This window comes from Vespula vulgaris, chromosome 8, assembly GCF_905475345.1.
Source record: "Vespula vulgaris chromosome 8, iyVesVulg1.1, whole genome shotgun sequence".
Taxonomy (NCBI): domain Eukaryota; kingdom Metazoa; phylum Arthropoda; class Insecta; order Hymenoptera; family Vespidae; genus Vespula; species Vespula vulgaris.
In genome coordinates this window covers 7,963,221-7,975,330 of record NC_066593.1, presented here as the reverse complement: position 1 = coordinate 7,975,330, position 12,110 = coordinate 7,963,221, and the positions used below count along the sequence as shown (strand labels likewise).

The 12,110-nt window shown below is 32.5% G+C and overlaps 1 protein-coding gene across 13 annotated transcripts in view; it reads left to right on the top strand.

The window, feature by feature from the left end:
- The window catches only part of LOC127065624 (venom dipeptidyl peptidase 4), a 269,779-nt gene that overhangs the window by 34,059 nt on the left and 223,610 nt on the right, over positions 1 to 12,110 (top strand). For 2 of the 13 annotated variants that reach the window (XM_050998219.1, XM_050998222.1), the window contains exon 2: positions 4,891 to 5,358. The exons of 4 other annotated variants lie outside the window; for them this stretch is intronic. In XM_050998219.1, the coding sequence (XP_050854176.1) occupies positions 5,332 to 5,358 (27 nt within the window). In that variant the 5' untranslated portion in view covers positions 4,891 to 5,331. Of the gene's footprint in view, positions 1 to 4,368; positions 4,693 to 4,721; positions 5,359 to 12,110 lie in introns of those variants that run through there. 7 more of the 13 variants (XM_050998218.1, XM_050998227.1, XM_050998224.1 and 4 more) reach the window with 5 other exon arrangements.

Genomic DNA, 12,110 nt, shown 5'->3' with positions numbered 1-12,110 from the left:
TCAATATTATCCAAATTTTTTTCTCAATCTTTTTTCTTCTTACCTCTTTCTAAATAATCAAATAATTGAATTAACCGATTTACGTAAATGTATTTTACATAAATCTCACATTGATTATTATATCGTTCTTATCTTATAGAAGTAACATTGCAACAGGTGAATCCCGACATCTCGTTGTATCGACGGTACGACCTTTGACCCGTTGGTCACTTCGATCCGTGGCGGTAACATCGAATGTCAGTTTTCTTCTTTTTCTTTTCTCCAATTGTCAGTGTCGTTTCTAAGCAATGATGTCATCCGTTTATCGATTCCCATTTTCAACTGAATAGAAAAAGAATAAAAAAGCGAAAGAAAGAAAAAGAGAGAGAGAGGCAGAGGAAGCAGAACAAGGGTTAGTCATCCATGTCATAAATCATGTTGAACTGATCGGAACCTATACTCTCTCTCTCTCTCTCTATCTCTCTCTCTATCTCTCTCTGTTTGTCTGTCTGTCTGTCTTTCCTTCTCTCTCTCTGTGACTAATCTGTTGTCGTTGTAGCAAAACAAAAAAGAAGAAAATAAAAATAAAAAAAAACATAGAGGAAAAATAGAGTCAAGTATGTCGTCTCTTGGACGTATCAAGTCTGTCTGCTATCTGAAAGATATGGAAGCTTTAACTTTTAGATTATGAGGAACGAAAGAAAATCGCGAGTAAAATATTGCATTGTGGAAGAAAAACAAGCCAATGGTGAAAAGCGTCGTGAATAAAGAGCAGCGATGCTTTGCCGTTTTCTTCCATCTTTCTTTTTCTTTCTTTTCTTTTTTTCTCCCTCTCCCATTCTCTCTCTCTCTCTCTCTCTCTCTTTCTTTCTGTACCCCTTTCTCCCTTCATTCTCTCCCTTTCTATTCATTTTTCTCTTTGTTACTCTTTTCATTTATTTTCTCCGTTATCCCTTTATATTTCGTTTCTTGCAAATTTGTAAATTGCTTTTAGGTTTTGACAACAAAGGGATAGATTTCGTTTGATGTAAAACAATTCTGTTAAGCTATTTCTGTTTCTATCGGAATTCGACTGATTTCAAGTATAATAGTTACACGGGATTCTATACGAAAATGTAATCCTTGAATTCGTGAATACTCTTGGAAGCTTGCGTTAGAAAGAACGAAAAGTTTAAAGATTTAGAGGAATTTAAAAAATGCTATGACAGATTTTAAAGATAAAAATAAATTTACAAAGGACGAACGATGAAACGCGCGGAGGCTTGGAATCGTTTCAAAGGATAAATTGTTTCTTGAATGAGTAGTGAAGGATGAGAGAATATGTTTTAATAATAGAAATGATACTGGGTGAGGGTGGAATGAGGGAGTAGGGGGAAATCATGCGAAAAGATTTTCAATGCTTCTTAATGATTTTATTTGAAACATTTTTTCATCGAAATCTGCGATAACGAATTGAATTATTTGATCGATTAAAGACTTTGAACGAACAGAAGTCGATTTTGGAAAATGGAGACATTATTGATTTTAAGATGACGAGTTGTTAAGCAAACTTCTTGTTATACGGATATCATTAAAACATGATAATGTTGAGAAGAGTTAATAAAGAGAGAGAGAGAGAGAGAGAGAGAGAAACAGAAAGAGAAAGAAAGAAAAAAGATAATAACAGTACTACTCGTTTCCATTCGGAAACAAAACGTAATAATGCAGACTTCATCTTTTTCTTTTTATCCTTCTTAGCCATTATCAATATTATCGTGTTACTTATATATATATATATATTGTTTTTAAGAACGTATAATTATCGTATTATTTACACATTTTCAATAGCATTTACCTTTTTTCGTTCGTTTACTTCGACAAAATGGATTAAATCGTCGATTTTATTGTAACGTCGTATTAATTTGCGACGAAGGAAGAGAAAAAGAAGAAGAAGAAGAAAAAGAAGAAGAAAAAGAGAATTAAAATTTCTTTTAGAATGTACGCGTATATATGTGTGTGTGTACTTATCTTACTTTTTTATAGTACTTACGAGAGGTTTACTCTGTCCGTAGTAAGAGGCTCGCGCTTAATTACCTCGATTCGTAATTGGCGGTGCAAACGGTCGTTTGTGTCAATTCGTTTCTAAAAGTAAAATATTTGCTAGCATGGCCAACTAAAAAAATTTGTCTTGATTAACAGGAAGGAACGATTTATTCGGCAAAAGGAGTCGTTGACTGTACACGTCTTGATTTCTTTATTATTATTATTATTATTATTATTATTATTATTATTATTATTATTATTATTATTATTATTATTATTATTATTATTTTTTTTCTTCCTCATGACTTCCTTATCATAACTCTGTTTTCTTTTTTTTTTTTTCGTTCTACTAACGAAGTATACGTATGTACATATATACATAGTAAATATTCACCTAGGCAGTTATTTGATCAAATGTCTGGTATTTGATCGAGCGAGTATAATAAAACGTCAAGTTTTATGATTCTTCATCATTTCGTGTTCCGTCCTTTTCGTTCCTTTCATTATTTTTCGCGTGAGTTACATGAGACGCGATTAGATCGACCGAATGCTTCTTTTCATGTCTTTCTTTTTATCTTAAGTAGAAAGTGAAGAAAAGGAAAGGAAAGGAAAGGAAAAAAAATATATCTCCCGTCACTCGCTGAGATTTCTGAACGTCCCCGTAAGCCTCTTTTTATATGGAACTTTCTTCTTCTTTTCTTTTTTTTTTCTCTCTTTCTTTCTCTCTTCTCTTTTTTCTACCCTTCATGAAATCATGAGTAACGAGCATCCCTGTCGTATCGATTAATCGTATATGAGGCGGAATAAATCACTAGGTCTGTCTCTTTCTCTTTGCGCTATCACCGAAAGAGAGACAGAGACAGAAAGAGAGAGGGAGAGAGAGAGAGAAAGAGAGATTTGAGCGACGTGTAATTGTCATCGCGCACTTTTAGTACAAATTCCGTGTGATCGAATACAAGTTAGAGAGTAGAGCGAGATAGAGATAGATAGACAACGGATAGATGGGATCGTGGGAGTGAGAGTGAGAGAGAGAATGATACAGAGAGAAAGAGAAAGAGAAATATCGTATAGAAAGGGAAAGAGAGAAAGAGAACGAAAGACAGACACAGAAGATTGGCATAGAATTTTCAACGATTTATTCGTATTTCATAGCTCGGTTCGAATTAATTTCCGTCGAGAAAACCGTCGTGATGACGGTTGTCCTTACGTTTCTCTCGGGATGATAAATCGTTTTTAATAATGCCGAATCAATTAACAAATAATATCGAACGAGTGCGAATTCTTTTTTATCGTTCGAACGTGAAAACTTGAAATTTCATTGGAAGCATCATAAGTCGACGATACTCGTCATGTATTATAGATGTATATATACATATGTATGTATGCATGTATGTATGCATGTATGCATGCATGCATGTAAGTACGTACATGGGGTGAGGGAAGGATATATCTTTACTCTTCCGGCATGCTTTTCCTCGAAAGATTTTCCTTCCGACGAATTTTCGACAAGCTTTCGAAGCACGGAAGGCGGCATTTAATCCGACTTGTGAATATGCAAAGATCCTCACCCCCCCTCTACCCCTTGCTCTCCCCCATCATACCCACCTTCTATGCGCAGCCGACGTTCCAAATCCTTTGGAAAATCTTCTGATCTCGAATTATCGTATTACACTAGGGAAAAGGAAACGACAAAGGTAATTTCGAGCTAGTGCATTTGATCTCGTATAGGTATTTTTTTATTTTTTTTTATTTCTCTTCTTTTTATTTTTTTCATATGGATATAATGAATTATGTGTGTGTGTGTGTGTATGAACATTAATGTAACAACATGAGAAGGACGTAATTGAGAGACATTTTCGATAAAACACGATTTGCTCGTTCTATTAAATATTTCGAATGGAAATGAAGAGAATCAATCGTTCGATCAAAACGTCTTGTTTTTCTTTTTTCCCCCTTTTTTTTCTTTCTTTTTTTTTTTTTTTTGCAATAACACAATTGTCGCTATATTTATTTTTTTTATATATAAAATTATAAATATAGGTGTATATCATTTAAAATATATATTATTTAAAAATGCTTGCAATGTTATAAAGCTTTCAATAAAAATTCCATATCCAGTATCTATGGAATATATTTAATATCAGATTCATTTAAATCGTTGTTATTACTTAACAAACAAAATTTTACATACGCACGTACGTATCTGGATAGAACGTATCTGTATATCTAAGAAACGTGTCGTGACTTTTATAAAATTTCAAACGAACACGAAACATAAACGTCAAAACTTATGCGATCGAGTATCTTTCCTTTTTTCATTTTTACTATGATAATTACATATACATACTCATATACGTAAGGTACTTGTGAAGATCATTAAAAAAAAAAAAGAAAAGAAAAAAAAGAAGAAAAGAGTTAGTGTGGGAGCTAAAAATAGAGCTAAAAATAGAGCTAAAAATAGAGCTAAATTCGAGGAGTATAAGAGTGTAAAGTATTTTTTACGGGTATCAAGTGTTCCATCAACAGGAAGGAGAGAGAGAAAGAGAGAGATAGGAAGTGAATGAGGAGTGAGGGTAGCCCAGATACATCTTCGTCAAAGTCAGGTCAAAAGCGTGAACCAAAGAGTGACGTGCTTGCAGAGTTGCTGATATTTTTCCCTTCAGCTCTTCTCGTCGCATAACGCGTTCATAGGTGCAGAAATCTTTTTTCTTTATCTTTTATTCCCTCTTCTCTCTTCTCTCTCTCTCTCTCTCTCTCTTTCTCTCTTTCTCTCTCTCTCTGTCTCTCCCTTTCTTTCTTTCCTTCTAACTAACACATATTCCAGCGCGTTGCGCACGTTCGATTTCCATTTAAAATATAAAGCGGCATCGCGTGAAAAATTAAATACAGCTTTCGCCATACCAAACGTGGGAAGAAGGGTGATTAATGGATTCGATTCGTTGAACCGAAGCAGGCCGTACGACGAAAAAGGATAGACGAATAGAAGCGGATAATGCAGAGATAGAGAGTGCGAGAGAGACGGACCGAGGATAGGGAAGAGAAAAACGTGGAGGAAAACGCGGAAGAAGTGGAAAGTGTTCGAGTGAGACAGAGACAGAAAGATAGAAAGACAGAGAGAGACAGACAAAGAGAAAGAGAAAGACAACGAGAAAGAAAAAGAGAAAGAGAAAGAGAAAGAGAAAGAGAAAGAAACAAAACGAAGAGAGTGAGCTCGAAAAGTGGTGATTGGAGAGAAAGAGGAACACTACGTTGGAGAGGAGAGAAGAGAGAAATCGAGGATTTTATTTCCGAAAGTGTGGAGAGCCGTGCAGAGACGGAGGACCAACGACCATGACGGAGGGCGGACTCGATGTTGGTGTAAGTCAGAAACGATTTCTTAGTTTCTCTTTCCCCCTTTTTTTTATTTCTTTTCTTTTTTCTCTTCCTTTCGTTCCTCTCTCCTTTTCTCTCTTTCTCTCTCTTTTCTCAGTCCTTCTCATTCTTTCTCGTTCTTACCCTTTTGTTCACACCATGTAACGAAACGCGTACTATATCGCCTTCTTGGTCAGAATCCTTCGTCAGTGTGAATTCCTACCGATCGATTTCTAAGAGAAACTTTTCCTCTCCTTTTCGAATCCTTTCGCGAAGAACAATTTTCGTCTCGCGGCCTCCTTTCGTATAACCCCTTTTCCTCACTATCCTTCTCTTCTTTCCAGACTTTCCTATCTTTCTTTTTCTTTCTTTCTTTCTTTTTTTCTTTATTCTCTTTTTTTTTTTAATCTTTTTGATTTTATTTTTTTTGTTTTTACCTACCTCCTACGTTCCTACCCCTCGATGCGATCTAGCATCGAGCTTACTTTACTTCCTTCTCCGTTTCCGTCTACAAACAGTTCTCTTTTACTTTTTCTGTTTTTTCTTTTTTCTTTTTTCTCTTTTCTCTTTTCTCTTTTCTCGTTCTCTTTTTCTTTTCTTTTTCTTTTTCTTTTTGTTTTTATCCGTTCTTACGGATGTCCTATCCAATGATTAAACGATGTTATCTCATCTTCGAATTGTTTTCTCATCGATTTTTAGTGGGGCATATCACGGAGGATTTCTCACGACTTAATTACATTTCCTTTATTTTTTCTATCTTTCTTTTTTTCGTGTTTGTTTTCTTTTTTCTTTTCTTTTCTTTTCTTTTCTTTTTGTTAGTTGAGTCGGCGTCGGTTATCCTCGTGTTTGCAAAAGTTTTCTTTTTTTGCAAGGAAGAAAATTTGATACGCACATTTTTTAATATGCTTTAAAATGTATATACGTATATTACGTTTATAATATTTAATACGTTCATGGTTTGAAATGTATATATTACATAGAACCATTTATTTTGAAAGTGATGCAAATTCATTTTTATTTGTTTCGCGAAAACTGGACGAAATTTCTTTTATTGGTCAATTTTAAATGGAACAAAATTAGAATTGGCATTTTTTAAGATATTAAATATTGACTAGTTATAAATACACAGTTTACACTAAATCAATCACAAATTACGTGATATCTCATTTTTAAACAAAATACACTTGCACCACTTTCAAAATAGACCACACAAAAGAGACCAAAAATATATATATATTTTTGTGTACGATAAATTTCGATTTAAAAATTAATTTATTATAATAACAAGTATTATTTAAATTTGATTTGGAATCGTTCGTTCGTTCGTTCGTTCGTTCGTGTTTTCATTCAAGAAACTTTCGATTTACTCGTTGAGAAATCGTCGTAGGAATTATCGTAGAAACGAATTTCCCTATCAACGATAAATATGAGTACAATTGGATAGCGTGCGGTAATCGTAAATACTGCGTAAATTCTTGGAATCGTGGCTGTCCCGTTTAAACGTGGTACGCTCAAATGAGGCCGGTCCATTGGATAGTTGGGCAGCGTTAATCGTGTAATTTGCATGTACTTGGATGATGTCATTCGAGTGACGCTCGACATAATTTTAGTGGCGCACGAGCGTTAACGGTTAAAAGCTCGATTATCTATGCTTGGTATTTCTCGGTCGATGAATACTTACATTTTTTACGATAGGACGAGTTACGTCATAATTTGTTAATTATTCGTTCTACTTCTTACTTTCTTCCTTCCCTTTTTCTTCTGAATTTTTTTTTTTCTATATCGATTACAAAAACGTGCGATAAAATGTTACGAGATTATCGAGAACGATGACGACGAAGATTCTTTTTCGTTACACGTGAGTGAACATTTAGAGAAGGAGAAGTTGTTGCATAAAGAAAAAAGAAAAAATAAAAAGAGAGAAAGAAAGGAAGAAAGAAACAACAAATAAACAATGAAAAAAGAAGAAAGAAAACAAGAAAAAGAAAAAGAATGAAATAGTGAAATGCACAAAAGCGTGTCGCGTTCGTGCGAGCGTACTCGCCTGTAAAAATAGTACGACGTTGAAAAGTAGAGGAAGAAAGACGTGAAAGAATTGATATCGAAAGTGAAAGTTGAGTGAGCAACAACAAAGTGTGTCAGTCACGTTTCCAGGTACGCTTGTATGCATACATACATACATATATATATAAATACAGATTGGATGTGAAGTCAACGTTCATAGGAGTTAGGTAGAAATCTGTGACGATAAATTGGAGGAAAATCTTAGTTTACCGTATCACGATTATGAAAGAGTAATAATATCTAAGAGAAAATCTTTTCGCGTATTTATTTATCTTATTTTATATTCTATTTTATATTTTAACATTTAGTCATCCCTTCTTTTAAATATCTTTTATACGATCGAATTTCCTTCGATACTAATTCAACGAATATCGATGTTTGGATATTAAAGATTATCTTTTTATTATTTCTTTGAAAGTTTGTTAAATTATTAATAAAGTTATAGTAAAAGTTACATAGTTTCGATCGATTATTTTGTTTCTTTTTTTTTCTTTTTTGTCGCGTTTATTATACGAATCGTCAAGGATAATTATTTGAATAATACAGTCTAAATTATTTGATCGAATTCGTAGAAGATTCAACATTACGATACCATGTTGTACTCGGTAGAGCTTGTTCTTCGTGTTCCATGAATTTATCAGAAGCACTCGGTAGGTTGAATCCTCGGGCGAACCCTTCGTCCAGGAATTACGAGAGGAACGCGGACGTTGAACGTAATTCGTGGAAAGTTTCGTAACGCGGGTTTCGTCGCGTTCCGGACCGAGCTCAACGTCTTCTCTACCTTCTTCGCTCAAATAATACATATATATATATATATATATATATATAATATATGTATAAAATATATATATATATATGTGTGTGTGTGTGTGTAGATACATAAAACAAAGATATAGCAAAGATATATAATAGAGAAATATGTGCGAGTTAGCCATACTAGAGAACTAGCTAGTTAACCAAGAAGGGTAGTCAAGAATGTTCGTACATATGTAAGAACTAGTTAAGTTGGCATTCAACTTATTGTTGAATCAATGTACTTACTCTGTCGATGATGCATGTGATATATCGTGAAATTGACGATCCGAGAAATTAGTATGCTTTTGATGGCTTCTCCTTAAGATTATTAATTTCTCATAGCATCTCTCTCTCTCTCTCTCTCTCTCTCTGCTTATCTTCTAATCTTAAAATTAGTTAGTAGCAGCGTTTCTCAATTCGAATTAAAGGCTTTGTTAAATTTTTGAAATGATCGTCATTTTTGCGATATTTTTAGTTTTGCAAACCGTGAATAGTAGTAATGAATATTCAAAATTTTCTCGTTTAATCGCACCTTACGAGTTTTCAAGAATGTTGTAATAATAATTATATTAAAATAAATTAAAGTAATATACAGTGACTTCGGTTTAACAGATTCTTTAATATCGCATTTATATTGTAAACATTTAATTCGCAGTAATATTATAAAGCAAAAAATCTATTGAGAAATAGTAATATATAACAGTACTCGATACAATTTACGATTATCATGTTTGTAATTTCGTAAAACATTCTCTCTTATTTCGGGGTATTTATTATCTCTTTTTTTTTTTAATGTTTTTTTTTTTTAATCATGCAAGATTTAAAAGGATTTTTATTTTTTTTAAATTTATTAAGCGCCTCTCTTTAATACGTTGAGATTCACAATATATATTATTGTTAAAATATAATAATTGTTAAAATATGTTTATTCCTTTTGTATCAATTTTGGTTTTTTTTTAAAGTTGAAAATATAGGATGTATTTGTAATATGAAAATGATTTTGGAAGTTATTGCATAAAGAAAAATACATGTTTTATGATCACGCATATTTCGATCAGTTTGGTCTGTAAAATGCGTTTTAATGAATTAAAAAGAAACAAGAAACAAAAACTCAGATCGATCCATTCGTTTATATTTTAATTTTTTTTTTTATTCGTTATATAATTTGTACTATTTTTATAAATGATTATTTGAACTTTTTAAAAGGATTCGTTGCTCTTTTCACCCTATGATGCGTGAAAAGGCAATGTCCATTTAACGAAGGGTGAAGGGCGTATTATTTTATCGCGCTTTGAAAAAGCTTTTAGTTCCGGACGAGGTGTGTATCGGCGATCGAGGTGGCAAACTGTATACAAGCATCACTCGTACGTGTAACGAGCAGCGAGAATGTACATATTTCGAAAACGTGCTTCTCAAAAACGTGACTGCGAAGACAAATTACTTGAAAGCGATAAATTTTTACGCGGGGAAAAGATTTACGAGCTATTCACAAACTTTTTTCCTCCTCCTCTTTTTTTTTTCTATTTTTTTCCCTCGAAACGAAATTTGTCTTCGATTCAAAAGAATTTTTAACGTTCGATTTTAAAGTTAAAAAAAGAAAGAAGGAAAGCAAACTTTTTAATTGCGAAAGAGTTAAAAAAATATTTTTGGACGATTCGTACACGCGTTTGTACGCCGTTAGATGATTATTAATTAATTAGTTAAATTAATGAGATCTTTCCGATTCGAAAGATATTTTCGAAAGGGCTATTATTTTAATATAATATCTTTCGAAGCGTATAAACGAAATGATGAAATTTATCTATTTCGTTTCTTTTCATTGTGAGTATGTTAACGATCGTTATTACGAGTTTGCAATTAGTCGTATAACGGCTACCCGATGGAAGTGTTGTATTATTATTGTCGCATAAATAAAGAAACAATTAAATGCGAATCATTCGTGATAACAATTCGTTCGGTCTCTGGTATTAATAGATTGATATATTTGCGCATTGCGCTCCATTCAATGCTCGCAGTTTTGCTTATAAATAAAATGTATTTATTTATTTATATATCAGTTGTGTATGATCGACATACGAAGTTAATTTATAATTCACGATGATCATTATGGTATGTCATTTATTAAAAAAAAGAGAAAAAAGAGGAAGGTAAACGATATTTTTTTAATGATTTATATGTAATACATGAAAGATCATGAGATCGAGAGAACATTAAACGTTTGTTGAACAAACATTTGTTTATTTTCTTTTTGTTTATAATATTATTAGTGTTTATTATATTATATATTCGTTTATAATATTTGAACAGTGTTATTTTATGTATTTTATGCATTCTATGCAAGAGGAATGTAAATTATAAAAGATATATACGGCTTTTAATTACGTTTCAGTAATGTTTCAAAATAATAACTTTGTCAATTTTATATATTCAGAATTTTATAAAGAAATTTCTTTAAAAATATATATATATATATATGTATATGTATATGGAAGAAAAATCCATATATGTATATGGAAGGTATTCTTGTATTTCGACGTTTGTTCATTTATCAGAAACGGTAAAAGAGACGTAAAGTTAGAATATTTGTAAAGTTACATACATATGTTCCTAGCAACGCGTTACATTTATTTATGTATCGGATATATGAAACGTAGGATATAGAAACGAGTTGCAATAGAATTTACAATGGTTTCTATCGCGTAGCCATATGAAAATCGTTCGGTTCGGTCTCAGTCTCGTAGAAATAATAGGCGATACGTAGCGTATTGCTTCTGGTAGAACACATCTCGATAGATTTATATTAAAATACGGTAATACATAAATCTCGATCGCGCGTACAAAACGTATATTGCGACTGACGCATACAAATTTCCCATTTCACGCGTCATCTTCGATCCACCTTTTCGGAGGAATCCTTATGCGGTATTCTCTTTTTACAAATATTCTTTATTTCGCGATCGATAAGAAGCAAATATCGTGTTGAATTCAATAGAAAAGTTCGTTCGATATTTTCTCGTTCGATTCAAGAGAACCTGAGCTAAAAATCTAAAGCAGATTTTGCTCTGTTTCTTTAAATAGGATTACAAAAATAATTTAGCGAATAATTCTCTTAGATGTAAGCTAAATATATCGTTTCGTTGATTCCCGGCCAACTAGCATCGCCAAATACTTGCGTATTCGTAACATTTTTTCTTTTTTTTTTATTTCGTAACATTTATTCGTTGGAATGAGAAATGCAAAGAGAGTGTATGCGTAAAAGAGAGAGAGAGAGAGAAAGAGAGAAAATTAATCACAGATTTATAGATCCTTTGACAACGAGGAAAGATTTTTCTTGAAAACAAAATGAAAACTTCCCTATTCGAGATCAGAAAGATTTCAATGTTATTAAAGGAATGCTTCTTGCAAATTTGAAGCGCCTTGAATAAAAGGAAACTGAAGTATCGGTTTATTCTAATCTAGGAAAGTGCTCGGGCAACCTCTGGAACGATTTGAAATGGCACGTAGTAGTATTTGAGAAAGAAAGAGTACCAACCAGAGATATAGAGATGGAAGTAACGTGGTTGCATGAAAATGCTGCGATTCCAAATTCTTCAAATTTATCTTTGGATTATATGCAAGGACAATTTTGCGCGAGCTCGTACCGAGTATTAGTATCCTTTACCTTTTCCTTTTTCTTTCTTTCTTTCTTTCTTTATTTCCTTCTTTCTTTTTTCAGGATAAAAATAAGGAAACTAAATTAAAAACAAACGAATGAAAGAAAAGAAATTAAAAATAATTTCATTCAATTACGAGGATAATTAATATCTTTCATTTTGTTCGTTCGATAATTAAATCAATATATTTTATTAACTGATATAATATACGTCATGTACATTTATATATATAAATATACATAGATT